This window comes from Bos indicus, chromosome 16 (genome assembly GCF_029378745.1).
Source record: "Bos indicus isolate NIAB-ARS_2022 breed Sahiwal x Tharparkar chromosome 16, NIAB-ARS_B.indTharparkar_mat_pri_1.0, whole genome shotgun sequence".
Taxonomy (NCBI): Eukaryota; Metazoa; Chordata; class Mammalia; order Artiodactyla; family Bovidae; genus Bos; species Bos indicus.
In genome coordinates, this window is record NC_091775.1 from 39,073,377 (window position 1) to 39,101,342 (window position 27,966).

A 27,966-nucleotide genomic window follows, 5' to 3' on the forward strand; every position below is an offset into this window, starting at 1 on the left:
TATAGCAAGAATAGGCTGCTTATAAATTATTAATATGAAAGCTCAGAAGCCTTATACACCCAGAAGAAACAAACACTTTGCACCTGCTTCTGTAATTCTTACATAAGTGAAGGAAGAGCTGAAATTTAGACTGTTTTGTGGTTTCTTTGGCTTCTATCTGCCCCAAAGAAAACAAATACACACACAGCTGTTATAGCACTTGCTTTCTGCTCCAGAAGAGGATAAATATGGAATAGAAATCTTGAGTGCCTGCAGACGTTGCCTAATAACTAAAAAGAGACAAACACAGCAGGTCTCTCCTGGCTCCAGTAAGGAGGCAGTAATTCACTAAAGAAGGGACTCTGCACCTGCTGTGATGGCTGCTTTATGCTCATGTGTGCACCAGAGGCTGTCTGTGCATAACCATATAAGTGTAAAGTGGAGGAAGTAACATCACTACTGTGGGTCTGGAGGTAGAGAGCTGTATGAGGATCCCAAACAAAAAAAGGTAAGTGACCAGTCCTACTGAGATGAAAGCAGTCTCCCAAGCTTGGTCCCATTAAGCCAAGGGTGCCAAGGCCAAGTGTGACTCCAATTGAGAGGTAGTGATGAGAGATGGAATCAGTGCAGTTTTTTAAAAGTATATATTTTATTTTTTACATTTCATAAACCAAAGATTTGTGAATTTCCAGATCATGTTCAATTTAAACATTTTCAAAGGGTCATGCAGTTGCAATACAATAAGGTGGTTGGCTGGGGTTGGTGATGTTAATAAATTTAACACTTGTTTTTGACTGTTATTTCCTGTTGTAGCTATTGGTTGTATTGGCCAAAGATGTTATTGTTTTTTTTTAATGCCATTGATTACAGAGAGACAGAATAGCCTTCAAAGTTTCCTTTGGAAAGCCCTTGCTTTTTCTTCTACTATAAATAATCTGGCAGTGGTTTTTAATAAGAATCATTTGGCAAAATATGAAGATATCAATCACAAGTGCTATGAAACATTTCAGAAAAACTCATCCATTCATTCATCCAACCAGCTTTGATTGATTGCTGAGGTGACCTTGAAACTGACACCTGAAGGATGAGTAAAGCTAATCTGAAGCAAGGTAGGTGTGATGACCATTATAGATAAGCAAATGGCATAGGTTCTGATATATGAAGGGGGCTTGGAGGTAAAGTTACTCCAGTTAATGAAAGGATGTATGCTTCTAAATTCTGGTAGAATAGAGGACAAATAAGGAACAGTCCCTGCCCAGTGGGAGCTTACATTCCAGTAGGGGGAACTAGACACGTGAACTAATAAAAGTAATAGAATGTGATCAATTTTGTGATAAGAAGGTGAACTATGGTTCAAAAGGGCCCAAAGATAACTCTACCAGGCTTTCTATAATGCTTGAGCTGAGTCATGAAATATGATCACATACTCCCCAAATCCCCATTTGTCATTTCAGAGAATAACAAGTGCTCCAGACAGAGGAAACTGAAATATGAAGGCAGAAGTTAAAATAGCTTGATACATTCAGACTGCTGAAGCTAACTCCATTTAGAATAAGGGTTCATTCATATACTCATTTATTAAACAAATTTCTGGGAAGAGTGAACAAGATGTGTTCAGTCTATGCATGCATGAAACCTACTTTATAGTGATGAAGGCAGATTTTTAAAGTAAAATAGGTAGCCAGTGGGAGTTTGATGTATGATGCAGGGAATCCAAAGCCAGTGCTCTGTGACAACCTAGAGGAATGGGAAGGGGAGGGAGATGGGAAAGGGGTTCAAGAAGGAGGGGACATGTGTGTACCTAGTGCGGATTCAAGTTGATGTATGGCAAAAACCATCTCAATATTGTAAAGTAATTATCCTCTAATTTAAAAAATAAAATATAAAAATGAAGGGGTATAAGTCATGGCCCCCCCAAAACAAATCACTGTGTAAGTAAAGATAAAATTACAAATTTTAAGTGTTCATAAAGGAAAAAAGTGAGAGCTAAGGTAGATACAGAGAAAGGAACACAAGGAGGAACAGAAATATTCTTTAAAGTCTAGGAAGTGCTCTTGTAAGAGGTGACTTTTAAAGTGACACCTAAAGAATGAACAAAAACTAATCTTAAGCAAAGTAAGTGTGATGACCATTATAAGTAAGTAAATGGCATAGATTCTGACATGTGGAGAGAAGGGTGGGAGGTAAGGTTAATTTATTAGTTAAAGGAACGAAGTGCACGCCATCACTTTACTAAGGTATTTAATCTCAGTCTTGTAGGCAATACAGAACCACAGGGTAATGTTGAAAGAGACAAATATGATCATATTTGCATTCTTTCTTGGCAGGGTAGAGAGATATTAGCCACAAAGTAACCAGTTAGGAAACTGATGCAGAGGTCCAATCAATGGAGAAAGGAATGATAGAAGTGATGTTAAGGAAGGAAAATAGTAGGTGTATAAAACAAGCCCACATTTACTCAAAAAGCTGTGCGATTCGGAAAATTTAGGGCAAAGGGAAGATCAAAAAATGAGAGGAAAACTCATTGGATGTTATTTTTCATGGGACTTCTTTAGGGCCTCCTTTGTGACCCTAACGATTCTTTTTCCTTGGTTTTGAGTTTGCCTACTTAGCGTGCCATGTTTACCAGAGGTCTACATAACTTTCTAAATATTTCAGAGTTATAGTTTTAGTTATGCCTAGGGCAATATATTTTTACAAATTTAAAATTTTAATTTTCTGTTAATTGTAATTTATTTTCATACTTTTCAAAAGGAAATTTTGAGCTTTATTATCTTATGGTCAGAAAAGACCTATTTTATTTCTCCTTTCTGTGGTATTCTTTATGTCATAAACTGTAGTAATAAATGGCTCTTGATTGTAATAACCACAATCAGTTCAACTCTTCTTTGTTTAATCAGTCACAGAAGCCAGTCTTTGACGATCTAAGATTTATATCCGACTTGTTAACAGAATCTTATATGCTCATTAAGAAGTTAGTTCACTCCTGCCTGAGATACAAAAGCAATTAAATTCAAAAGGTATAATATCAGGTAACATTGTGTTTGCCTTCAAAGTGTCTATAAATTTCAGCAGGTGTCTTTTGGGTACTCAAACTAGCTAGCTTTATCCCAGCATCAAAGAGAATTGAGAATTGTAACATGACTGTATTCACGCAATGATGTTCTACCATTAAACTTTATTAATCAAACGTCTTTCAGCATGGTATAGCTGAGCTTCTGCTCACATGGGGAAAGGGGGAATAGGGTCAGCTGGTCATAGGGTGAGATGCACAGGGTATCAGTGACTTAATGGATCACCAAGTCCCACCAGAATTATCCTTCCTTAGGCCTGTGCATGTATTGTACACTTCCAAATATATTCCAAAGTATTCAATGTTAGTAATACTTTTTGTGAAAGTTGCTGAGTTGTGTCCAACTCTTTGTGACCCCGTGGACTATACAGTCCATGGCATGCTCCAGACCAGAATACTGCAGTGGGTAGTCTTTTCCTTCTCCAGGGGATCTTCCCAACCCAAGAACTGAACCAAGGTCTCCTGCACTGTGGGCAAATTCTATACTAGCTGAGCCACAAGGGAAGCCATTTGATTTGTACTGATGTTAAAGATGATAAAGCAACATTATCCTACAGCCTCTGAAGTCTCTTTTTTAATTAATAAACTGTATGATAGCTCCCCACCTGATTTTCCTTCGGTCTGGGTGGCTTATTGGAATAGACTCTACATTTTAGACATTGTCCTTGGAAAATTTATGATTTATCAGTGAAAATCCTAAGAAATAATAATAATAATGAGAAATTTGATTGAATCTCTTGCTTAAGTTTTCCAAAAGAAAGCCAATTATAGCAATTTAATTATCTTGTTCTTTGACCCTAATATCTATAAAGTTATGTGTTCCTTCTTGGTGTTTCCATTGTAGCTTATGCGTCTAAAAAGGGATAATGTATTTTAAAACACTGTGTACTTGCATGTTATAAAACTACAAATATATAATTTATTTTAAATGTCATCAGATAAATATACATAATATGTAATAAACATTAAAATATAAACCTTTCTTTTCTATTTCCATGTAACTTTCTGTTTATTAGGAAATATCCATCTGCTGGAAATGGCAAATAGAAATGGAAAAAAAGAGTAGTTGATATTCAACTACTGACTACCAAAATGGCATTTTTGAGTCATTTTTTATGACAAGATTCTTAGAAGCCAAGCACTGTGGAAAGAGAAAATAAATCTCTAATTTTTTTTTCTACTCTTCTGAAATATCAAGAAGCAGGACAGGCTGACCTGAACATCAAGTTCCCATGGGTAGAGAGAATCAGAAGACATACATCCTTTCCATATAGGAAAGTGAACAAATTTTACTTCTTTCAGCATAAAAGACTGTGGGAAGAAAAATTTAAAGAGACATGGAGGAAGTTCAGTTCCTTAGGCATTCTCCCCACAAAGCCCCACCTCCTCCATTTTCCCACCAACTCCAGGGGATTTTCCTCCTACTTTCTATTTGCAACTCTTAAAAGAGATGATCTCATAGGGTACTATCTTGTATCAAAACAAAAATAAAGAGCAAACTACATAAAACCAGAAAACAATGGAAAGAGTTGGCTGTTTATAAGACTTGAGCTAGCCCTGCAAATTCTCCATCATCTCCTTTAGTGTATGAAAAGATTCAGAAATTTGTATGCAAGAGGAGGAGCCATAAGGAAAGCAATCAAGCCATTAGACTTATATGGGATTGCTGCAACAGTGTTCAGAGCTCTTATCAAAAGGATCCTAATCTTAGGAAGCTGAGTACAGTGGGCTGAAACTGAGAGGGTTATGCAATGCTAGACAAGAGCCACATTGGAGCTTAGTGAGCTAGGGTGGAGCTCTGGGGCCTAACCAGCTAAGAGAAACAAAAGCACAGTAAAACCTGTGAGAGAGAGAGGAAATAAGTCCCAACCAGCTTTGTCATAGAGGACCTAGAAATCAATGCAGGATTTATTCATGGGCAATGGATCTTATTTGTGGATCTTAGATTCTCTCTCTCCAGCCTTTGTGAGACTTGAAACCCCTAACATTCTCAGAAGCTATCCTAAGGGAAAGCCAGGGGTATGGAAAGCAGGCTGAAAGAGTGAACATTAGAATCCTCAAGGATAAGGAATTATCTCTGGGAAACTATTCAATCCCCAAGAGTCTGTGATACCATTACTTACTGAATTTAAGTTTATTTTGGCCATCCTGGATGAAGGACTAGGGGAATAGATCCATTTTAGAAATGAAAGAAATTACTTTTTTTTAATTTGAAAAATAAAGTGTTCAATCATCAACTCTACTACACAAATCATTTTCTAAACATGTTTACCTTCCCTTTTAGATAGTGAGTATATTGTGTAAAGACCCGAGTTTTCTGTTTGTTTGCTTGTTTGTTTTTTTTTTAAAAAATCTTCAGTGCAGTGTTCAGAGCACTTATCAAAAGGATTCTAATCCTAGGAAGCTGAGTACAGTGGGCTCAGCTTTCAAAAATGGCACCTTTCAAAAATGGCAATGGGTGTGAATATAGAGAAAAAATAATCTAAGTATCCTTTGATTTATAGGATATATAAGCATACATTTTATAATCCTTTCTTTTCCATTTTTCTACCAAGAAATTAGATTGATTATATTCTTTGCATGTGTTAAGTGAGTGAATCAGTGAATGAATGAGTATCTAGTGAAGAAAGGCCTGGGGAATCATTTTAAAAGTACACATTTTGCTGGTTAGGATCTGAGGTAAACAGACATGAAAAGTGCAATGAAGACAGACTGTTGAGAAGGAAAGCTCTGGGTGAAGAGATGAATACTTCGAACCTTCCAATATAGAAAATTAAGCCTCACAAGGATTACCGCATTGAATTATATTTGACCTTTAATCTCAAATGCCATTAAAAGCAACATAAGCAAAAAAAGAATGTTGGAATCTTCACTTCATGTGCTGTCTGACAAACTATTTATACTTTTCATTTGAACTTCAATAAAGCTCTCTTTGTTCTTTTACATGAGTAATGGGTTCAAGGTTTTTATGAGTCTTCTTGCTGCAGCAGGGTGCAGTAGCTGAACTTCTTCAACCTGTATGAGTACAGAGGATATTATCTCTAGAAGGAATATATTTCTCCAACACAATTCAAGAGCAGAGTCATGATAACAAGTCTTCCCAATGGTCTAAGAACAGGAATCTGGCTTCTGGCAGCTGAAGAACATGCTGATGCCAATATGACAAAGGCATCTTTCACTGCAAGTAAAAAATGGCACCTTTCAAAAATGGTAATGGGTGTGAATACAGAGAAAAATAATCTAAGTATCCTTGGATTTATAGGATATACAAGCATACACTTTATAATCCTTTCTTTTCCATTTTTCTACCAAGAAATCAGATTGATTATATTCTCTGCAGCCAAAGATGGAGCTCTATACAGTCAGCAAAAACAAGACTAGGAGCTGACTGTGGCACAGACCATGAAATCCTTATTGCCAAATTCAGACTTAAATTGAAGAAAGTAGGGAAAACCACTAGACCATTGGGGTATGATCTAAATCAAATCCCTTATGATTGATTATACAGTGGAAGTGACAAATAGATTCAAGGGATTAGATCAGATAGAGTGCTTGAAGAACTATATATGGAAGTTCATGACATTGTACAGCAGGCAGGGATCAAGACCATCCCCAAGGAAAAGAAATGCAAAAAGGCAAAATAGTTGTCTGAGGAGAACTTACAAATACCTGTGAATAGAAGAGAAGTGAAAGGAAAGATATATCCATTCGAATGCAGAGTTCCAAAGAATAGCAAGGAGAGAAAAGAAAGCCTTCCTCAGCAATCAGTGCAAAGAAATAGAGGAAAGCAATAGAATGGGAAAGTCTAGAGATCTCTTCAAGAAAATCAGAGTTACCAAGAGAACTTTTCATGCAAAGATGGGCACAATAAAGGACAGAAATGGTATGGACCTAACAGAAGCAGAAGATATTAAGAAGAGGTGGCAAGCATATGCAGAAGAACTATACAAAAAAGATCTTAATGACCCAGATAATCACGATGGTATGATCACCAGCCTAGAGCTAGACATCCTGGAATGGGAAGTCAAGTGGGCCTTAGGAAGCATCATTATGAACAAAGCTAGTGGAGGTGATGGCATTCCTGCTGAGCTATTCCAAATCTTAAAAGATGATGCTGTGAAAGTGCTGCATTCAATAAGCCAACAAATTTGGAAAACTCAGCAGTGGCCACAAGACTGGAAAAGGTCAGTTTTCATTCCAATCCCAAAGAAAGGCTATGCCAAAGAATGCTCAAACTACTGCACAAAGGCGCTCATCTCACATGCTAGTAAAGTAAAGCTCAAAATTCTCCAAGCCAGGCTTCAACAGCATGTGCACCACAAACTTCCAGATGTTCAAGCTGGATTTAGAAAAGGCAGAGGAACCAGAGATCGAATTACCAACATCCAATGGATCATTGAAAAAGCAAGAGAGTTCCAGAAAATCATATACTTGTGCTTTATTGACTATGCCAAAGCCTTTGACTGGGTAAACTACAACAAACTGTGGAAAATTCTTCAAGAGATGGGAATACCAGACCACCTGACCTGCCTCCTGAGAAATCTGTATGCAGGTCAGGAAGCAACAATTAGAAATGGACATGGAACAACAGACTGGTTCCAAATGGGGAAAGGAGTATGTCAAGGCTCTATATTGTCAGCTTGCCTATTTAACTTATATGTAGAGTACATTATGAGAAATTCTGGGCTGGATGAAGCACAAACTGGAATCAAGATTCCCAGGAGAAATATCAATAACCTCAGATATGCAGATGACACCACCCTTATAGCAGAAAGTGAAGAGGAACTAAAGAGCCTCTTGATGAAAGTGAAAGAGGAGAGTGAAAAAGCTGGCTTAAAACTCAACATTCAGAAAACTAAGATCATGGCATCTGGTCTCATGGCATCCGGTCCCATCACTTCATGGCAAATAGATGGGGAAACAATGGTAACAGTGACAGACTTTATTTTGGGGGGCTCCAAAATCACTGCAGGTGGTGACTTCAGTCATGAAATTTAAAGATGCTTGCCCTTTGGAAGAAAAGTTATGATCAAGCTAGATAGCTTATTAAAAAGCAGAGACATTACTTTGCCAACAAAGGTCCATCTAGTTAAAGCTATGGTTTTTCCAGTAGTCATATATGGATGTGAGAGTTGGACTATAAAGAAAACTGAGCACCAAAGAATTGATGCTTTTGAACAGTGGTGTTGGATAAGACTCTTGAGAGTCCCTTGTACTGTAAAGAGATCCAACCAGTCCATCCTAAAGGGGATCAGTCCTGGGTGTTCATTGGAAGGACTGATGTTGAAGCTGAAACTCCAACACTTTGGCCACCTGATGCAAAGAGCTGACTCATTTGGAGATGGTTGGATGGCATCACTGACTCAATGGACATGAGTTTGAGTAAACTCCGGGAGTTGGCGATGGACAGGGAGGCCTGGCATGCTGCAGTCCATGGGGTTGCAAAGAGTCAGACATGACTAAGTGACTGAACTTAATGAACCAGGAAAAATAGTATGCCTGAATGCTATGATACAACTTCTCTTTTTACTCTACCTCCAGAAAAAGAAAGCAAAGACTGAGTCTCAAACAGTCAATGGTACCCTACTTGAGAATGGGAACCCTTTGGTGAGACAAACAAAACGATTAAAATTCTGTTCCTCCCCATGATATATCTAGATTTTTCAATTGCCACTGTAGAGTAAAGTGACTCAAGAGAGTCAAGTGAGGATAAACTGGGGGCTAAAGGTAGGGAAACAGGGAGTTTTGAAGCTAAATCTATACCAAATCTTACATTTACAGTTTCAAACCATTGAACTGGCATTTCTTTACATCACTGATACACACCAGCACAACACACCATTTTGCAAGGTAGTTAATTAAGATCGCATGCCCGACTGTCAGAGAGAACCAAATACTAATATGGCTGGGTAACTCTCCTGGGAAAATTACCTAACGGTAGTTTCCTTATCTAAAACAGGGGATAGTAAAACCTCCCTCCCAGGGTTATTGCAGAGATTAAATGAGATAATGGTTATAAAACACTTAGCACGGTGTTTGGCATACAGTAAATACTCACAAAATAGTAGCAATTATTACTATTATTACAGCTCCAAAGTTATGAAGTTGAGATCACCATGAACACCTGTGTAACTAGGAGAACACTGTCATGTCCTTATATATTTTAGACATCTGTTTTCAGTGCTATAAACCTGTTATATCATTTAATCGAACACATAAAAGCATAGTTAAGGTTCTGCTAAATATCAGAAGGCAGTTTGTGAAAATGATTAATGCTTCTTAGACCAAGTGATATTTAAAGCATTTTTTCTTATGCTTCTACTTACTCTTACAGAAATTCTCTGTGGAAGACACGTGGTAAATGAGTGGCAGTTTCTGCAAGAAACATAATATGAGATATCTTCAGCTTTTGAAGTGGAACATGGAGGGAATCAACTTTTAAAAAAATAAATGGAACAAAAAATAAATGCTCTTTATGTCTGGAATTTTTATATCAACATTATCTTTGTGAGACCCATCCATACTGTTGCATGAAGCAGCAGATACTATTTAAGTATATAAATATGTACTAAGTTGCTTCAGTAGTGTCTGACTATTTTTGTGCTATGGACTGTAGCCCGCTAGGCTCCTCTGTCCATGGGATTCTTCAGGCAAGAATACTGGAGTGGGTTGCCATGCCTTCCTCTAGGGGACCTTCCTGACCCAGGGATTGAACCCGTGTCTCTTGCATCTCCTGCATTACAGTCAGATTCGTTACCATTAGCATCACCTGGAAAGCCCAATAACATAATTTATTTATGCATGATATTGTTGAGTATTTGGGTTATTTTCTCTTTGAGTATGTCATAAATAGTACTGTTATATATTTTTAAAATAATTTAAAAAAACATTTATTTGGGTATATATTTCATATGTTGAACTATCCTTGCATTCCCGTAATAAATCCCACTTGGTCCTCATGTACAATCCTTTTGATATGCTACTGAATTTGATTTGTTAGGATTTACTGAGAATTTTTATTTATGTTCATAAAACATATTGGTCTGTTTTCTCTTCTTATACTGTCTTTGTTAGACTTAACTTCCTGTGATTTTGTCTTTGATCCTTTGTTTAAGAGTGCATTATTTAACTTCTACAAATATGTGAATTTTCAAGTTTTACTTCTACTGTTGATTTCATTCTGTAGTAGTGACAGAATATAATTTGAATCATATCTGTCTTTTTAAATCTATTGAAACTAACCTGAAAAATGCCCCAGGTACAATTAAGGAGAATGCATATGCTGTTATAGTTAAGTAGAGCACTCTGTATATGTTTGTCGGATCTCACTGATTTACTGTGGTAAGTTTTCTATGTCCTTTCTTATGTTCTACCTATTATTGAGAGGGGAGTATTGAAGTTTCCTCCTGTTATTGTAGAGCTGTTTTCCCCTTCAATTCTGTCAGATTTTGCTTCGTAAATTTTGCGAGTCTGTAATTAAGTATGTAAATGTTTATAATTATAACATATTCTTGATGTACTGAAGCTTTTATCAGCACATACTGTTCTTCTTTGTTTCTTTCAACTTATTTTTGATTTAAAGTCTATTTTTTCTGATATTAGTATAGCCACTCTTGCTGTCTTTTGATTACTGTTTGCATGGACTATCTTTTTCCTTTATTTCACATTCAGTATGTTTGCATTTTTGAGGAAAGTGAGTCTTTTAAAGATGGCATATAGTTTGGATCATGTGGTTTTATCCTTTCTGTCAGTCTGTGTCTTCTGATTAGAGTATTTAATATATTTACATTTAAAGTAGTTGCTGATAAGTAGAGGCTTACTTCTGTCACTTTGCTATTTGTTTTCTGTATTCCTTACAGCTCTTTTGTTCTTCTTTCCTGCATTAGTGTCTTCTTTTATGGTTATTTGATTTTTTGTAGTGAAACATTTAAATTTCTTTCTCATTTCCTTTTGTATATTCAATGGCTATGTTCTTTGTGGTGACCATGGTGATTGTATTTAACATCCTAAGATTATAACACTTAAATTTGAATTTATACCAACTTAACTCTGATAACATACGAAAAATTGAATCCTCTAGAGAGGATTCAACCTATTTTAGAAGGAAAGAAAGAGGAAAATCAGCTCAATTTAATCTAGGACTAAACTCTTCACAGCTCTGTCACTATCTGTTCCAGTTGCTGACATCACAAATTTACTGTTCATATTGTGTGCTCTAAGACCTAAATTAATAATTCTTTCTAGAAAATGCATTAGTCTTTTAAATCATGGATTTGACAACATGTAGATTTACAAACGAAAAGTACAATAATACTAACTTTTAGACAATAATTAAAAATGTATTAGTCTCTTAAATCATGTGTAATAGAGAGTGGAGTTACAAATCATTGTATGATAATATTACCTTTTGTAGCTGCCATGTATTTAACTATTGAGATTTTTATTTCTTCAGATGGCTTCAATTTATTGTCTGATTTCCTTTCATTTTACCTTTCCTTTGCGCATTTAACAGGGAAGTTCCAATGGTAACGACGTCTCTCAATTTTTATTTATCTAGGAATGTTTTAATTTCTCCCTCACTGTGAAGGACAGTTTTGCTGTACATAGGATTCTCAGTCGACAGTTCATTTTTCCCTTTGAGCACTTTGAATATATTGGCTCCTGGCCCCCAAAGTTTCTTACGAAAAAAATCTGATGATCTTATTGAGTATCCCTTGTATGTGATGAACTGCTTCTTGCTGCTTTCAAGATCCTCCATTAATCTTTGATTTTCAAAAATGTTATTTATAATGTGTCTTGGTGTGGATCTCTTTGAGTTCATCTTACTTGGAGTTTGTTGAACTTCTTAGATATTTATATTCATGTCTTTCATCAAATTTGGAATGTTTTCTGACATTATTTCTTCAAATACCCTCTCTGCCTACTTTCTTTCTCTTCTCTTTCTGGGACTCTTGCACTGAATAAGTGGTCTGTTTGATGGTGTCACTTAGGCTATGCTCAATTTTTCTTTCATCTTTTTTCTTTCTATTCCTCACTTTTAGTAATTCCCATTGTTCTATATTCAAGTTTGATGGTGTTTCTGCCTGTTCAAGTATGCCTTTGAATTCTTCTAGTGAATTTTTCATTTCAGTTATTGTACTTTTCAGCTCTGGGATTTCTTTTTGGTTTCTTTTTATATTTTCTATCTCTTTACTGGTATTTTCAATTTGTTTACATATCAGCTTCTTGAGCATCTTTAAAACAGTAGTTTTTAATTTCTTCACCCTGTATTTCTTCCAACAGGTATTTTAAAGGAACAATTATTTATCTTTAATAGGCAATACTTTTTTGCTGCTTTGTTTGTCTTACAACATTTTTTGTTGAAAACTTGATGTTTGAATCTAATAATGTGAAAACTCTGAAAATCAGATTCTCTCCTTTCCCCAGGGTTTGCTGTTTTTCTTTCTTTCTTTCTTGTTTTATATTTATGTTTTCTTTCTCTCTGTTCCAAGGATCAGCCTGAGGTGTAAACTTAAAATCTTCTCAGGTTTTTTCTAAGCCTTTACCTTTCCCATGCATGGCCATTTTCTCATTTTCCTCTGTTTGTGCAGTTGCTTTTGAATGCCTTAAGCTTTAGTGTCTGTCTCCCAAAAGGGGAAAAAAAAAAAAAAAAAAGAGAAAAACAAAGTAAGGAGAGAGGGCTCTGGCCATTTAGGTCCCTTAGAAATCACTTCAGCTTGAGGGGAAGAGCTTGAAAATGGGGGAAATACAACAGTTGCCACCCTTCTTTTTGCACCTCTATGATCACAATCAGTGATCAACAATTACAGCACTATTTCCTGATATTTGGAGAGTAGGGGCTTTTTGCCTACCCCTGCTTCCACAAGCTGTGTCTAGCTGCTGCAGCAATGTGTGTATAGTTGCCTTCCGTGAGGCTGAGGCTAGGAGATGGGTAGTTACTACTGTGCTAAGAGCTAAAATTGACTCGTTAACCTCAATTTACTGTCCATGCTTTCCACTGAAAGTTGCAAGCCTTCAATATATTCCAGAGTTTTAATTTAATTACATAAGACAGATTCTGCCAGCAAAATTGTTGTCACAGTAGAAAGACAGTTTTCTGGTGCTTTCTATTCCTCCAACTCCCTAGAATTCTACTTCTCGTTATTTCTTTTCTCCACACTTCAGACTGGTTATTTTCTTCTGATCTATTTTTCAGCTCACTAATTCTCTCAAACCGTGTTAAACATCTAATTAAACCCATCTAGTCCATGGGGTCACTAAGGGTCGGACTTGACTGAGCGACTTCACTTTCACTTTTCACTTTCATGCATTGGAGAAGGAAATGACAACCCACTCCAGTGTTCTTGCCTGGAGAATCCCAGGGATGGGGGAGCCTGGTGGGCTGCCGTCTATGGGGTCGCGCAGAGTCGGACACGACTGAAACGACTTAGCAGCAGCAGCAATTGTTTAAGTTCACTTGTTGTATTTTTTAGTTCTATAAATTCCATTTGATTCTTACAGTTTCAGGGGCAGAATTCCTAGCCTATTAAAATATAATTACCTTGATTATATTAATTATTGCTATTTTAAATCTGTGTCTGCTACCTCCCATATTTGAGGACACCTTGTTTCTGCTGTGTATTTTTTCTCTTGGTATTATTTCCTAATATAGCTTTTTTTCCCAAATGCTGGCCATTTTGTATGAAAACAATAGTGACTCTGGATGTTATATTCCTCCAGAGAGTATTCAACCTATTTTAGAAGGCAAGAAAGAGGAAAAGCAGCTCAATTTAATCCAGGACTGAGCTCCATCTTTGTAAGTTTCAATCTTCACCTAAGTTTCTTGCATTCTTAGGTTGTAGGTTTCTATATTTCCTAACAGAGAGCCTGAAGAGTTTCCTGAGGATTCTCCTCCTTGATATGCCATGAATTTCAATTTTGGTCTCCTGACCCTTTTGGATTGACAAAATTGCTAATCTGCTTTTTATTCTCATTATGTTATACTGAGCCTTTTGCCTTATGGAGATAGTTAGCAACATCCTGATGGGGAAATGGTATTAATGTTGGTCTTATTTGTCTCAGCCTCACTTCTCTATGAAATCTCAACAACCCCAAACTCTAATTTGTCTTTCTTCATGTTCATACAATTGCATAAAGCTCTGCTGGATTATCTGCTTCTTAGCAGGTACTTTTTCTTTTCTCTTTTTAAAAAAGTCTGTTGTTCTATTCCAAAATGTGGCAGAAAGTGGCAGTCAACCCAACAATTAAGGAGGCTTGGAGAAAGTTTGGTTTACTTCAAAAAGTATTCTTCTCTGGAAGACGATTTTCAAGTGTTGGTTGCCTTGGAAGCTCTTAGATATTCAGGGTAAGGAAGATATAAGTATTTCAGATTTTCTAGTTGCTCTTGAAAAGAGCATTGTTGGTCTGCTTTTAGCAGACATATTAGAAAAAGGGGGAAATTTTGAACTTTTGTTGAGTATTTACTATTGCCAGGCATATAGTAAGGATCTGCCAGGAGTAGATCCTTACTATGTTACATTTTTTTCAGCAGTACCTTCAGATGCTGAGACTCAGATATTAGACTCAAAGGGGCTACATAACTTGCTCAAAGTTTTTAAGAGGCAGAATCAAGAAATACAGTTCCAATGTTTTTAAATCTTTTTCATGATACTAAACTCAACATGGAACATAATAGACTATCTGGTAATGATTACAGGTTAATGTTAAAGTCCTACTTTATGCCATTTGGCTACATATAATTGGATATCTGAAGTCCCATATAATAATTTTAATAAGGAAACTGAGATAGCCAACAGTAATGAAAATTAAAGAGGTCACTAAATTTTGCCCTTCAGATTCAGGTAAATGATTCAGACTTCTGGCTTGAAGAAGAATATGCTCAAAAGAAAAATTGCAGCAAGAGGAAAAAGTAAAAAGATGAGTAGAAAAGGGGAGCTATTTAAAATCATGTATGTTGGAGAGAAGTGATTCTTGTGTATTAAATGCAGAACTGGACATCATGTTTAAGAAAAGCAAAGGTATAATTTGCATAGAAGAGGTGAATAGTAACTTAAAGTGTTGAAGTAATAGGTTCATGATCAGCGAAGTGTTGAAATAATACATTGTTTTAGACTTAAAAAAAAAAAACAGATTTCTAAATTCCATTATGTAAATTCTTCCTTCTTATCTGTAGTGATGAAAAGCAAGAAAAGAAAGAATGGCAGGAAAATGTGACTGGAGGTAATAATCTCTGCAACTGGTATACATACGCATTACCTCACAGCACCCTTTTGAGGCAGGCAAGAAAAGAAATGTGAAATTTGTTACTACTATTTACTGTTGAGCAAAATCTAAAATAAGGCAGATATAGATGTGTTCAACATAATAGATAAAAACTTTTAAAGGAGGTAAAATATATACATACCTAACCAAACAAATAAAGGACAGAAATAGTATGGACTTAACAGAAGCAGAAGATATTAAGAAGAGGTGGCAAGAATATACAGAAGAATATAAAAAAAGATCTTAATGACCTAGGTAACCACGATGGTATGATCATTCACCTAGAGCCAGACATCCTGGAGTGCAAAGTCAAGTGGGCCTTAGGAAGCATCACCATAAACAGAGTTAGTGGAGGTGATGGAATTCCAGCTGAGCTATTTCAAATCTTAAAAGATGATGCCATGAAAGTGCTGCACTCAGTATGCCAGCAAATTTGGAAATCTCAGCAGTGGCCACAGGACTGGAAAAAGTCAGTTTTCATTCCAATCCCAAAGAAAGGCAATGCCAAAGAATGTTCAGACTACTACACAATTGCACTCATCTCACACACTAGCAAAGTAATGCTCAAAATTCTCCGTACGTGAACCAAGAACTTCTAGATTTTCAAGCTGGATTTAGAAAAGGCAGAGATCAAATTGCCAACATCCACTGGATCATAGAAAAAGCAAGAGAATTCCAGAAAAACATCTATTTCTGCTTCATTGACTATGCTAAAGCCTTTGACTATGTGGATCACAACAAACTGTGGAAAATTCTTCAAAAGATGGGAATACCAGACCACCTGACCTGCCTCCTGAGAAATCTTCATGCAGGTCAGGAAGCAACAGTTAGAACTGGACATGGAACAACAGACTGGTTCCAAATTGAGAAAGGAGTACGTCAAGGCTGTATATTGTCACCCTGCTCATTTAACTTATATGCAGAATACATCATGCGAAATGCTGGGCTGGATAAAGCACAAGCTGAAATCAAAATTGTCAGGAGAAATATCAATAACCTCAGATATGCAGATGACACGACCCTTATGGCAGAAAGTGAAGAGGAACTAAAGAGCCTCTTGATGAAAGTGAAAGAGGAGAGTGAAAAAGCTGGCTTAAAACTCAACTTTCAAAAAACTAAGATCATGGCATCCAGTCCTATCACTTCATGGCAAATAGATGGGGAAACAGTGGTAACAGTGACAGACTTTATTTTGGGGGGCTCCAAAATCATTGCAGATGGTGACTGCAGCCATGAAATTAAAAGATGCTTGCTCCCTGGAAGGAAAGCTATGACAAATCTAGACAGCATATTGAATAGCAGAGACATTACCAACAAAGGTCCGTCTAGTCAAAACTGGTTTTTCCAGTAGTCATGTATGGATGTGAGAGTTGGACTGTAAAGAAAGCTGAGCACTGAAGAATTGATGCTTTTGCACTGTGGTGTTGGAGAAGACTCTTGAGAGTCCTTTGGACTGCAAGGAGATCAAACCAGTCAATCCTAAAGGAAATCAATCCTGAATATTCATTGGAAGGACTGATGCTGAAGCTGAGGCTCCAATACTTTGGCTACCTGATGAGAAGAATTGACTCACTGGAAAAGACCCTGATGCTGGGGAAGACTGAAGGCAGGAGGAGAAGGGGACAACAGAGGACGAGATGATTGGATGGCATCACCAACTTGATGTCCATGAGGTTGAGCAAGCTCCGGGAGTTGGTGATGGACAGGGAAGCCTGGCATGTTGCAGTCCATGGGGTTGCAAAGAGTCAGACATGACTGAGCGACTGAACTGAACTGCTGCTGCTGCTGCCGCTGTTAAGTCACTTTAGTCGTGTCCAACTCTTCACGACCCCATGGACTGCAGCCTACCAGGCTCCTCTCTCCATGGGATTTTCCAGGCAAGAGTACTGGAGTGGGTTGCCATTGCCATCCCCGCTTAACTGAACTGGAATGAACCAAATGAATGGAACAGACAACAGAAGGTGCAATCAGGATGGTTGTTGATCTATGAGCTAATACTATGGGAATAGTGGAGAAATTGGGGATGAGAAGTGAAGACCTGTTTAGAAAATTAGAGATTTATAGGATTCAGGAGAGGAAAGCAGGTGGAGAATGGGTTGTGCTTGGTTCCAGATTTATGAGAACAGCAAGCCCAAGAAGGTTATCCAAAGTGGTACACCCACTGGATATGCTATAAATAAGCACTAAAGTCAGCTGAAGAGCCTTATGTTTTAAATTGGCAGATTTTACCCAGGCCTGAGGCATTTTGTACCTGTCCTATAAGAGTCTACCCCACTTTTCCTTGGCTTAGAAACAGAGCTCTAAGGGCCCAATGTTTGGGACTCTGCAGAGGCAGCAAGCCAGCCTGGGCCCTCAACTCAGATGTGTTATTTAGGGCCAAGAATCCAGTGAGCATGCAGGTTCTCTATCAGATTGTGGTTATTAAAAAAAACAAATCCACCAGGCTTGAGCCCTTCTGAACAGGACTGAAGGGTCAGCAATGGTTTCCCTGGCAGTGCAGTGTGCTGCTGCTTGCCTAGAACCATTCCCAGTTTTAAGCTTCCTAGTCACAGGCAATTCCCCAGGGTTTTTCTAAAATAAGAAGATAGCAAGAATTTAGTGTCCTATTTTTCCTTAGAGTCCAAAGGAACCTTAACCTGGCCATCTGAGAAAGGAAATCAACAAAGCAGAGGAAGGGAATTAACATTATTTAAATGATGACTATGATAAGGTGATTCTGCTTTTGTTTTCTTCTTGTCTAATCCTCCCTATGGCCATTTGTGGTTTATCTGAATCTGACTGTTGATTAAGACTTGATTTCCTTAGGACAGAGAAGGTATGGCACCTGTACATTCATGTTTCCTCTGAGAGCATTTGGCACATCTTCCTGACTACTGATTGTTATTATGTTTATAAATATAATGTGAATATCCTAAATATTATAGCTACATACTCACATGTAATGTTGCCTATTCATTTGCTCCAGTGTTACTTAAACATCATTTGCAATTTGACAAGCACTTATTCAACTACTTAGTGGCTCAGACAGTAAAGCGTCTGCCTGCAATGCAGGAGACCCGGGTTCAATCCCTGGGTTGGGAAGATCCCCTGGAGAAGGAAATGGCAATCCACTCCAGCACTCTTGCCTGGAAAATCCCATGGACGGAGGAGCCTGATAGGCTACAGTCCATGGGGTCGCAAAGAGTCCAACACGACTGAGTGACTTCACTCACTCACTCACTTATTCAACTACTTAGTGACAGGATTGACACTAGATAAAATAGGCAGAACTGAGTGGTTACCTGGATAAGCTGGAGGTGGTGTCAAAGCGAGAGGAATTTGAGGTAACTGCTAGGTTTCCTACTGGGGAAAGGGGAGGAGCATGGGAAGATAAGGCTGAATTCAGTTTTGGACTGAATTCAGTGAGTTTAAGGTTCCCTAATACAGTGCATGGGCTTCCCTGGTGGCAAGAATCCACCTGTCAATTCAGGAGATGTGGGTTCCATCCCCTGATTGGGAAGATCCCCTGAAGAAGGAAATGGCAACCCACTCCAGTATTCTTGCCTAGGAAATCTCATGGACAGAGGAGTCTGGTGGGCTATAGTTCATGGGGTAGCAAAGAGTCAGACAGGACTTAGTGACTAAACAACAACAAAATGAAGTGCAAGTTCATCAAGAAAATAGCTATTCTTTTTTTCAGGGTTTACTATACAGTAAGTACTATGTCAAATAACCTGCATGCATTCTCATGAATATTTGTGGTTTGTCTAATTTGGAAAGATGAGTAAACTGAGGTGTAGAGAGGTAAGTAGCTTGCCCAGTTTGCCCAAGGTGACAGTGAGTAGGTGGCAAAGCTTAAGAGTTAGATGTTAGGCTCACTGACAAACCAGTGGTAATTGACCCATGAAAGTATGAGATCTTCTACCCGTTTATTGGAAATGACAGAGAGGATGAGGAACAGAACTCCGATAATATGAATATTTAAGGCGTAAGCTGAGGAAAAAGAACCCTCTATGAAAGCCAAGAAGAAGTGGTTAGAGAAACAGAGAACCAGGAGAAATCTCGAAAACAGAGTGCTCAATACTGTCAGTTACTGCAAAGGCATTTAGCAAGTGAAAGTCTGAGAGTGCATTTGCCAACGTGCAGGTCCCCAGTGTTTTTAGTGGCACATGCAAAGTCAGCATCCAGTGATCTGAAGAATATATGGCTCCATTGAAACCACATTAGGTCCCGTGTGAATATGTTGGGCTTCCCAAACTGTAACAAAATGAACCTATTACCAGCTCACTACTTGGAAATGTGTTTTTAGTCCTATTTTCTTTGATTATTGCAAAATTCCCAAATAATCCAATAGGGCTATTGGATGGAGGTGGGATGAGTAAAAAGCATTTACCCATGCATAGGGAAAATGTGTCTAAAATGCCACTTACGATAAGAACCAGAAGTGGGAGGGCAAAGGAAAGTTTTTTCCAAGTCTAGCATAAAAAATCACCTCAGAAACACTAAAGTATGGGAATGCTGCAGAGTCTATCTTGCATTTTACTCTTTCCCCCTGTTTTTTTTTTTTTTTTGGTTGTTGTTGTTGTTAACGAATATATATACTAGAATGTCAACCACGAGGAGTAAAGCATTTCCACCCCTACAGCATGTTATTTGCGTGAGGGTGGTATTGTCTTGTTTACATGTCATGGAACCTGTGACCTGTCACACGTGATTATCATGTCAGCTTATGAAAATGTCAGAGACTGCAACTCCTGGCTTCCACCTCAGAGGGGAAACTGCTTAGGGTCGGGGTGGGGGGCATTCTGCTAGCCAGATGAGGCAGAGTTCTGCCAACCCCCAGTGCCAGGGAACCCCTGGGCAATAATCAATACCAAACCTAACTATGAATAGGACCACCCAAGGGCACATGGCTGGAAACCAAACCTCCTTCCTACCTTGGTCTGATCTCTTGGCAAGTTTCCTTACTAGTCCCAGACTTCCTCCCACTTACTTGGGGAGGAATCTAGAAACAGGAGTTATTTTTAAAAGGTTAGGGCAGGAGGAAGGGTTGGAAAGCCACTCTCAGATACTGGAGCAGTCATGAGGAAGAGAGTTCCGGTTAATTACACAATCCAGAGCTTCACATTTTAATAATCGCTGATGGATGGACGGAAGTCAAGACAAAAGCCAAGGAAAGATGTACACATGTTTGGAGACTTTGAATTAGAAATGCTCTATTCTAACTCTTCCCCAAAGGAAGTCACATGGGGAAAACAAAGTAGTGATTAGGGAACTATACAGGCCACAGCCTCTCTGAGGCCTTCTAAGTTCCCAGGCAAAGCCTGCCGCCTACTTGGGAGATGAACATGTGCTCAGAGCCACAGCTTCTCCTCTTCTGACATCTTTCTGCCAGATGGTTGTTCTCGCATTCTAGAGGTGCTTGGCCCTCCTGGTTCCTGCAACCTGAGCCCAGAGAACTTTGATCCACCAGTTTTCCCCTCCCTCTACCCCGCTGATGATCAGGACCTGGCTCCTAGAAGAAAGGAGAGGCCAGGTGCAGAGACCCTTGGTGCTCAAAAGGCGCTCCCTCTCCTGCCTCTGTGTGCTCGAGGTACCGTGTCCCCACTGACTCCAGGGCTGACGCTGAGGGTTCCAGGTCAGCCATCTCCCGCCTGGCCAGCTGGCAACAGGAATGGACACCTTTTACCATTTACCGGGTGAATGAGCTCCTTGCTCATGAATTTCCCTGTAGAGTTATCCCGATGGCTTTTTATTACAATCCAGAATCTCAATACATTACAAATGTCTTGTGTAAACATAATAAGGGTGTGGATCCAATCCACTAGTAATTGTTATTAGAAAAAAAAAAAAAGGCAAAAACCCCCACAAAGACCTAAACAAGCAAAGATCAGTTCTGCAGGATTTGTGCCAGAAGGATTTGCTTTCTTGGGGACCTTCCTGGAGGGTCCTCCCAACTCACCCTGCTTCCCTAGATCCCTGCGGTGAGAACTCTGGGACTTGGTCTCTGCTGTTAAGGCCTATGGATACCCTTGAAGGAGCTGCCTTCTGGAGCAGTGAGGAGTCCTGGGGACCTTTCCCACAGGATTTCAAGAAAGCATGCCTGACTGCAAGAGGTGGAGGTGGGAGTGGGGTGCCACCTGCCTTCAAACCTGGTCCCAACCTGGCATCTCTCTTCCCTTGGACACCCAGGGAGTCTGACCCTTAGTTCCAACTTATTCTGGGATTCAAGGACACTCTGTCTACCTTCTTCCCCTCAAGTAGCTCTCGAAGGCCAACCCATTCCTGGAGCGGGCCTCCCAGGCTTCGGGACTTAAGCGCAGAGCAGACAGCCCCGCTGCGGCAGCCGGACAATCCCGGCACAGTCTGCTGGTATTTGGGCTCTCGGTCCAGAAGACATTTTGGGGAAATATTGCGCATAGAAATGTACATATACATATGTATAAATTACATATTTGGTCGACAAATGTTAAGCAAATGTATCTGGTATTTCGTTGAAATTGTTAGCATCTTGGTATTGGCAAGATCGGTTGATATTATCCCAAGCGGATGATATTAGAGAGCACCTGGTTTCCCTGGAAAACACGGCGGAACAGTACTGGAGACGTTCAGTTACGTTTCCAACTGTTCATCTCTTCCCAGTCGCTCGCTACCTCTCGGTCACCAAGCAGGCAGACGGCACACCCTGGACAAGGCAACTTTCTCCGAAGCTCAATCTCCTCTCAAATGACGGAGGTCAGTGGGTCTTCGGGGTAAGTGGCAAGTCCTGTGGAGTGTCAGAGGCCTCTGGTTCCTTATCCAGACCTTTGTCACAAAGCGCAATTCGGTCGGTATCAAGGACGAGAAGAAATAGTAAAATAGAACTGTGTAATGAGGGTGGGGGAGGAGAGAAAGGCTAGGGCCTGCTCCATTTCTGGGAAGATTCGAGGAGGCTGACTCGGCTCCGGGGACAAACCCAGCGGCTCCTCGCAGTGCGTGGAAAGAAGGGAGAAACAGCCCCTCGGCCCTTTCACCCAAGCGCGTGCAGCCGGACGCCGGGTGAAAAGCTCTCTATGCGATAAAGTCGCGTCCGTTCCAGCCGGTGGCACTGACACACGTGGCGCTCGGCTTCGGGCGCACAAGCAGCGGTTTTGGAAACCGCGCAAGGCACCCGGCTCCAACGCTCCCACTCCTGCGGGCCCACCCGGGAGTTCGTCCGTCTCCCACCAGCCTTCCGCTAGCCCTGCCGCGCAGCTCGCCCGGGCCCAGACGCGGACAGATGTTTAGACTTGGAGCCGCGACCACTGGGGAGACGGAGCGACGGGCTCGGCGCAGTGCGCGACGCTGGCGGGGCTCTGGGGCTCCCGGTCGGGGGGTGCGAGCTGGCGGGTGCGGAGGAGGGGGCGGAGGGGGTAGGAGGGCGAAGGGATGGAAAGAGGAGGGGGGAGTGGGTGGACTAATGATGAAAAAGTCTTCTCCATCCCGGCTCCTTAATTAAATGCATGGAAAGAACCGAGGCGAGCACATCTGGTTTCAATCTGCAGCCCTTTGATGGCATCAAATGTTCTTTTCCTAGATCAGGGCTGGAAGTTCTGGGCTAACGATGGCCGTTTGGAGCCCAGAAACCATTTACACACACCCGGACCCTTCTTTCTCTCCAGCCCAGCCTCTGGGCTATAGCAGGAAAAGTTTACTTATCAAGCGAGTGGGGGAATGTGTGTGTGTGTGTGTGTGTGTGTGTGTGTGTGTGTGTGTGTGTGTTTAAAGAACATAAAACGCCACAAATAAGCACTTAATATTTTACTTACTCGTCATATAGTAACTCATTTCTAATGAGACTATTAAAGCTGTTACTAAATTCCAACAGGTCATGAAAAAATCGCTCAGCACCTCTCTGTCCTCTGTCAAGTTAGGGCTCAGCAGTCGGACGACAAAGCCTTATCCGTAGATTTAGACGCGAGTTGGTCCACCCCTCTCAGTCCTTCCTCCCCTCCCCCATCCCGCGCCAGCCGGCCTGGACCCTGAGCCTCCGCCCGCAGCTGCTCTAGGAGTGCCCTGCTTCCTCCGCATCTGGGCAGCGCGACCCTCTCGGCTTAGCGTTGTAGCCTGGGGAAGCAACCTTGGCCGCACCAAAGAGGTTACGAAATTGGCCAGGGTTGGGGGAAGGGTAGCAATTATGACAAACTCCTAGAGTCCTTTCTTCCAGCTAAATAAATATGTAAATTTCCTACTGCCTGGCCCTGGGATTCCTAGCTGCGCGGAGAGACTCGAATCGATTCAGCGCCTTCTAGATCTTCCCCAACCTGCCTTTAGTCCACGGAAGAAGCGTGGAAGAGCCTTCCATTATGATCGCTCTTGTCATTTTATCACATTATTTAATAGACTCTTTGCAGAACCGAATGTAGCCTTAATCTCCTTGCTGTCTCCCCTGCTCTTAGGCGCTCCTTCCACCCCCACCACCCCCAAATTGTTAGAACAGCAGGAAATGTTATTTAAAAAAAAAAAAAAGCAGAGAGAGAAGAAAATTTGATTGAGACAGTTGTGGATTTTTTCCAACAAATTTCCCCGCAGCTGTTATCAAAACATGCAAATGAGATTTTCCAACAGGATCTTAAATCTGGAGGAGTTAATGCCGAAGCAAAATAATCAGCCCGTTTGAAGTGAATGTGGGTTTCAGTTTGTCTTTTCTCCCCGTGATACTATTGCATGGGAATGATAATTAGACCTTTACTTAAAAAATCCAAAGGGGCTCTCTTCCTTTCTTTTCCCTCCCTCTTCTCCCCCTCCTCCCTCTCTCCCTCTCTGGCTCCCTCCCTCTCTCTTTCTCTCTTGCTCAGAAGTTGGCAAAGGGGGTTTTCTTAATCAGACTGTTTTCTGGTCCGGGGGAAAGGAGGAAGAAGGAGATTGTGATGGAGAAAGGGGGTCTGTAAACCGTCAGGCACCGCACAAAGGCTTTGCCACGTAATTACAGGCTCCTATTAAGTCGAGATCTGCCCTCCCAGGGGTCTCCAATTTTCTTGTATTCCCTACAAAGCCTCCTCTGCATGCCAGTTTGTGCCTTTTGAAGTGCCAGAGAGCTTCTTGATCCAACTGAGAAGGAAAAGGGAGCTCAGCGAGAAGAGGGGGAGAAAGCGAAGGGAACGGGGGAAGCCCACTACCACCCTCCTTCGGACTCTTGGAGCCCCCCGCTTTTTTTACCCCTCCTTACGAAAAGTAAAGTGAGACTCCTGCTCTCCAATACATCTGCAAGACATCACCCTCTCCTCCTGAAACTTTAGTCACTCCTGAGAATCCACAGGAGTGCAGAGAGGGGGAACACGTTTTCTTGAAGATGTTTTAAAGCTGGAACAAGCCTTCTTCTGTTGGTGCTTGAACTCTTGCCTGGGAATAACTTTTTTAACCTAAAAAAAAAAAAAAAAAAAAATCCACTTTGATTCTTCTCTCCCACCCCTTCTTCTTCTCTTCTTCTGTTTGCCTAACTCCCCCGCCCTGCTGGCCTCTCCTTTCCTCTCCCCCTTATTATTATTTTTAGTGCGTGCGTGTGGACGCTTTTGGAGAGCTGGAAGGGATTTTTTTTTTTTTTCCTCTCCTGACTTGAACATAGGGTGACTTTTCATTTTATTTTTTGGTGTGGATTATCTCTTTGGACCGCGCCGGACTTGGCCTCAGGAAAGCAACCGAGGCTGTCGAAAGCTGCTGGTGCAGAACTCTCTGCTCTTACAGAAGGGGGTCCCCCGCCCTCTTTCCACTTTTTTTTTTTTGTTCTTCCCCTCCTTCTCTCTCTCTCTCCCTCTCTCTCTCCACTCCCCCCCTCTCTCTGCCCCACTCGGCTCCTCTCCCCCCTCGCGCCCACAGCGTTTGGTGTTGATTCGAGCGGGAAAGGGGGGTGGGTGGGATCGGAGGGGAAGACCATGACCTCCAGCTACGGGCACGTTCTGGAGCGGCAACCGGCGCTGGGCGGCCGCTTGGACAGCCCGAGCAACCTCGACACCCTGCAGGCTAAAAAGAACTTCTCCGTCAGTCACCTGCTAGACCTGGAGGAAGCGGGGGACATGGTGGCGGCGCAGGCGGACGAGAGCGTGGGCGAGGCGGGCCGGAGCCTATTGGAGTCGCCGGGACTCACCAGCGGCAGCGACACCCCGCAACAGGACAGTGAGTGAGGGGGCGCGTGCCCGCGGGGTGTGTGTGTGTGTGTGTTTGTGTATGCCGGATCGGGGGCGGGGGCGTCCGGGCTGGGTGGCTGGAGCTCGCCGGGCGCCGGAGGGAGAAAGTCCGGAAAGAGGAGAGGTTGGTGGCAGTGGCCAGAGGAAGGGCCGATCACAGACGGAGGGAAGAGGAGGGCTCCGCTGAGGAACGAGCCCGGGCGGACGCCTGAGGGAGGCTCCGAGGCCCCGGCTGGGGTCGGCGACACTGCCCGCCGCGGACTCTCGCAGAAGCCGGCTGCGCTGCCTCTCCGTCCCGGACGAGCGCGGCTGGCGGATCTTCTCTCCAGCCGGTCGAAAGGGCTGGGCAGGAAAAGGGTCCCAAATCGGTGCAAACTCTGGGAGCCCGCCCTGTTTGAGAAGACATCGGGTTAAGGATGCTGAGTCGGGTCCGAAGGGCTTCTCCTGGCTGGCATAAGCGGGTTGGAGGGCGGAAGGGACCGAAGAGGCGGAGGGCACCGCGTAAAGCGAGCTAGACCCGCGCTGCTTCCGCGGCGCAGCGCGCGCGGGCTCCGAAGGCCGGAGGTGCCAGAGGGGCGGCCCTGGAGCGCCCAGCTCGAACGCTGTATCCGCTTTCTGTCTAGGAATGTAGCCGACACCTGCCTAAGGGTTTAAGACTCTCGGTAGAATGAAAGGCCTGAATGACAAGGGAAAACTCAGACGAAGCAAAGGGAGGGTCCTTTAGGGGTGAAACCCGAGCCGCTGCCCCGCATGGTCCCACACAGGAGAGATGCGCCACGGAGGCCCGGGCTCCAATGCCAAGCCCGGTGTTACATTGGAAGAACTCTCCCTAATAGCTCTAAGATTTCCAGAAAAGTCCATGTAGAGTCTCCTTTTGGCACTCTCCTTGATTGCTATCACGTCCCCAAGGAACTCTCGCCTTGTTACTAGCTGTGCCTTATAAAACGTGACTTCAGGTATATCCATACGTCCTAGAAGAGTCTGTAACAGACCTGTCACATGGCTTATCCCAGGTGAAATGGGGTTGGATATTTCCTCCTCAGGGTTGCAAGAGTCAGAACTTGGCTGAAAGTTTTTAAATGAGGCTGATCCCTTTCCATTCTATTATTTGCTGACTGCTCTTTTGTCTTGGAACTCAGAGGCTGTGGAACCAGGGAACCCACTGGCAATCTATGGTTTTCAAATAACAGTGCCAAGGTCAGACTCTTGGAAAACACATAGCAAAGCAAACAGGATTTAGAAACAGCTGGAAGCAAGTCCTGTGCAAAGTGGTGGGAGAGCAGCACTGAAACAGGCCGCAGGGAGAGCCCATCCCTACCGCAGGCCGCCTGCCCGTCGCCCTGCATCCCTGGTCCAGGCCTGGGCTTCCCTCAGTATTTTAGCCAGAAGCAAACTAGGGCCCATCCACCCTACTGTGGGCATGGGCAGAGGGTGATGGGGGATCTGACCTGGCCAGGCTCTAGGGAAAAACTGAGGAATGAAGATCCGGTGTCCCCAAGTCCTGGATAACGGCTAGGTGCAGAGGTGTCCTTGTTGAGGTTATTGGCACCTTCTGGGGAGCTGCTCGCTGGTGGCACAGGCAGGGAGCAAGTTAATAGATGGTGTAGGCACTTGTAGCTCAAGAAAATGCACTGTGAAATAATATTTAAACACTTTACTAGGGAATATTTTACCAACTGAGCTATCAGGGAAGCAAAGAGTAGGGAGAACAGTATTCTGAATTTTCACGTGCCTATCACTCAGCTTCACAGCTAATTATTAATCACAGCATTTACCATTATTCAAAGAAGGCTGGAGCCACAACAGAAATCAAGGTTGTGAAGAAACTGCAGCACAGAAGGTCAGGGTGCATTGAGGGAGACCAGCCAGAGTTGCTTTGTCCCAAGAGCAAGCAGAGGGCTGTGTAAAGCAGGCCCAGGTAGGTGGCCAGAGCAAGCCCAGGGTCCACACAGGCCAGAGCTGGAGGGATGATGATCGTTCCTGTCTTTTGACTTTATGTGGATGCAAAGAGAGGAGAGTTTGGGTCCACGGTGGCCTCCTAGTGGGTACCCAGCAAGGCTGGGTTGAAGAGACCAGCTAGGAATCACCCCTAATCTGAGGTGAGGCTGCAGGCTGGCGTGGGGAGGTGACTCAGGGATGGCTTCTTCTAGACCCAGGCCTGAGGCTGGGCTGAGCACGTGGCAACTGTGGGGCGCTAGTTCGCTAGGGGACAGGCAAAGGGCAGCAGGAGAAGTTGGGGACGGTCTGTCCTGAGGAAAAGGGATGAGACCTGTGGAAACCTGCCCACTTGATACTTAAGTACATCACAGAGTTTCTAGGAGTAAGGAACGACCCAGAAAAGGAAACTGAGATTCTGGGGGAAAGCGTGCTTGAAGAAGAATGGTAGACAAACAGTTCCAGCAGGAGGCCACAGAATGCAGTACGAAGTGATGGGGATGAACTTTTGGACATCTGGGGAAGTAGCCAAAATCACACACACACCCAAACACCGCCATAGACCTTGCTTTCTGGGGATGACCAGGGCCCATCCTT

At 42.1% G+C, this 27,966-nt stretch overlaps 1 protein-coding gene and 1 long non-coding RNA gene across 4 annotated transcripts in view; both read left to right on the plus strand.

Annotated features, from left to right (window-relative positions):
• The first annotated feature begins 270 nt into the window (after positions 1-270).
• On the plus strand, positions 271-9,503 carry LOC139176256 (uncharacterized). The gene is made up of 3 exons (XR_011560672.1): positions 271-487; positions 1,020-1,088; positions 9,387-9,503. It is a non-coding gene; the product is annotated as an uncharacterized lncRNA (long non-coding RNA).
• A 14,627-nt stretch (positions 9,504-24,130) lies between these two features.
• Positions 24,131-27,966, plus strand: part of PRRX1 (paired related homeobox 1) — an 85,736-nt gene continuing 81,900 nt past the window's right edge. For 2 of the 3 annotated variants that reach the window (XM_070768136.1, XM_070768134.1), the window contains exon 1: positions 24,131-25,423. In XM_070768136.1, coding sequence (XP_070624237.1) covers positions 25,183-25,423 — 241 coding nt within the window. In that variant the 5' untranslated portion in view covers positions 24,131-25,182. The remainder of the gene's footprint in view (positions 25,424-27,966) is intronic. The other variant, XM_070768135.1, reaches the window with a different exon arrangement.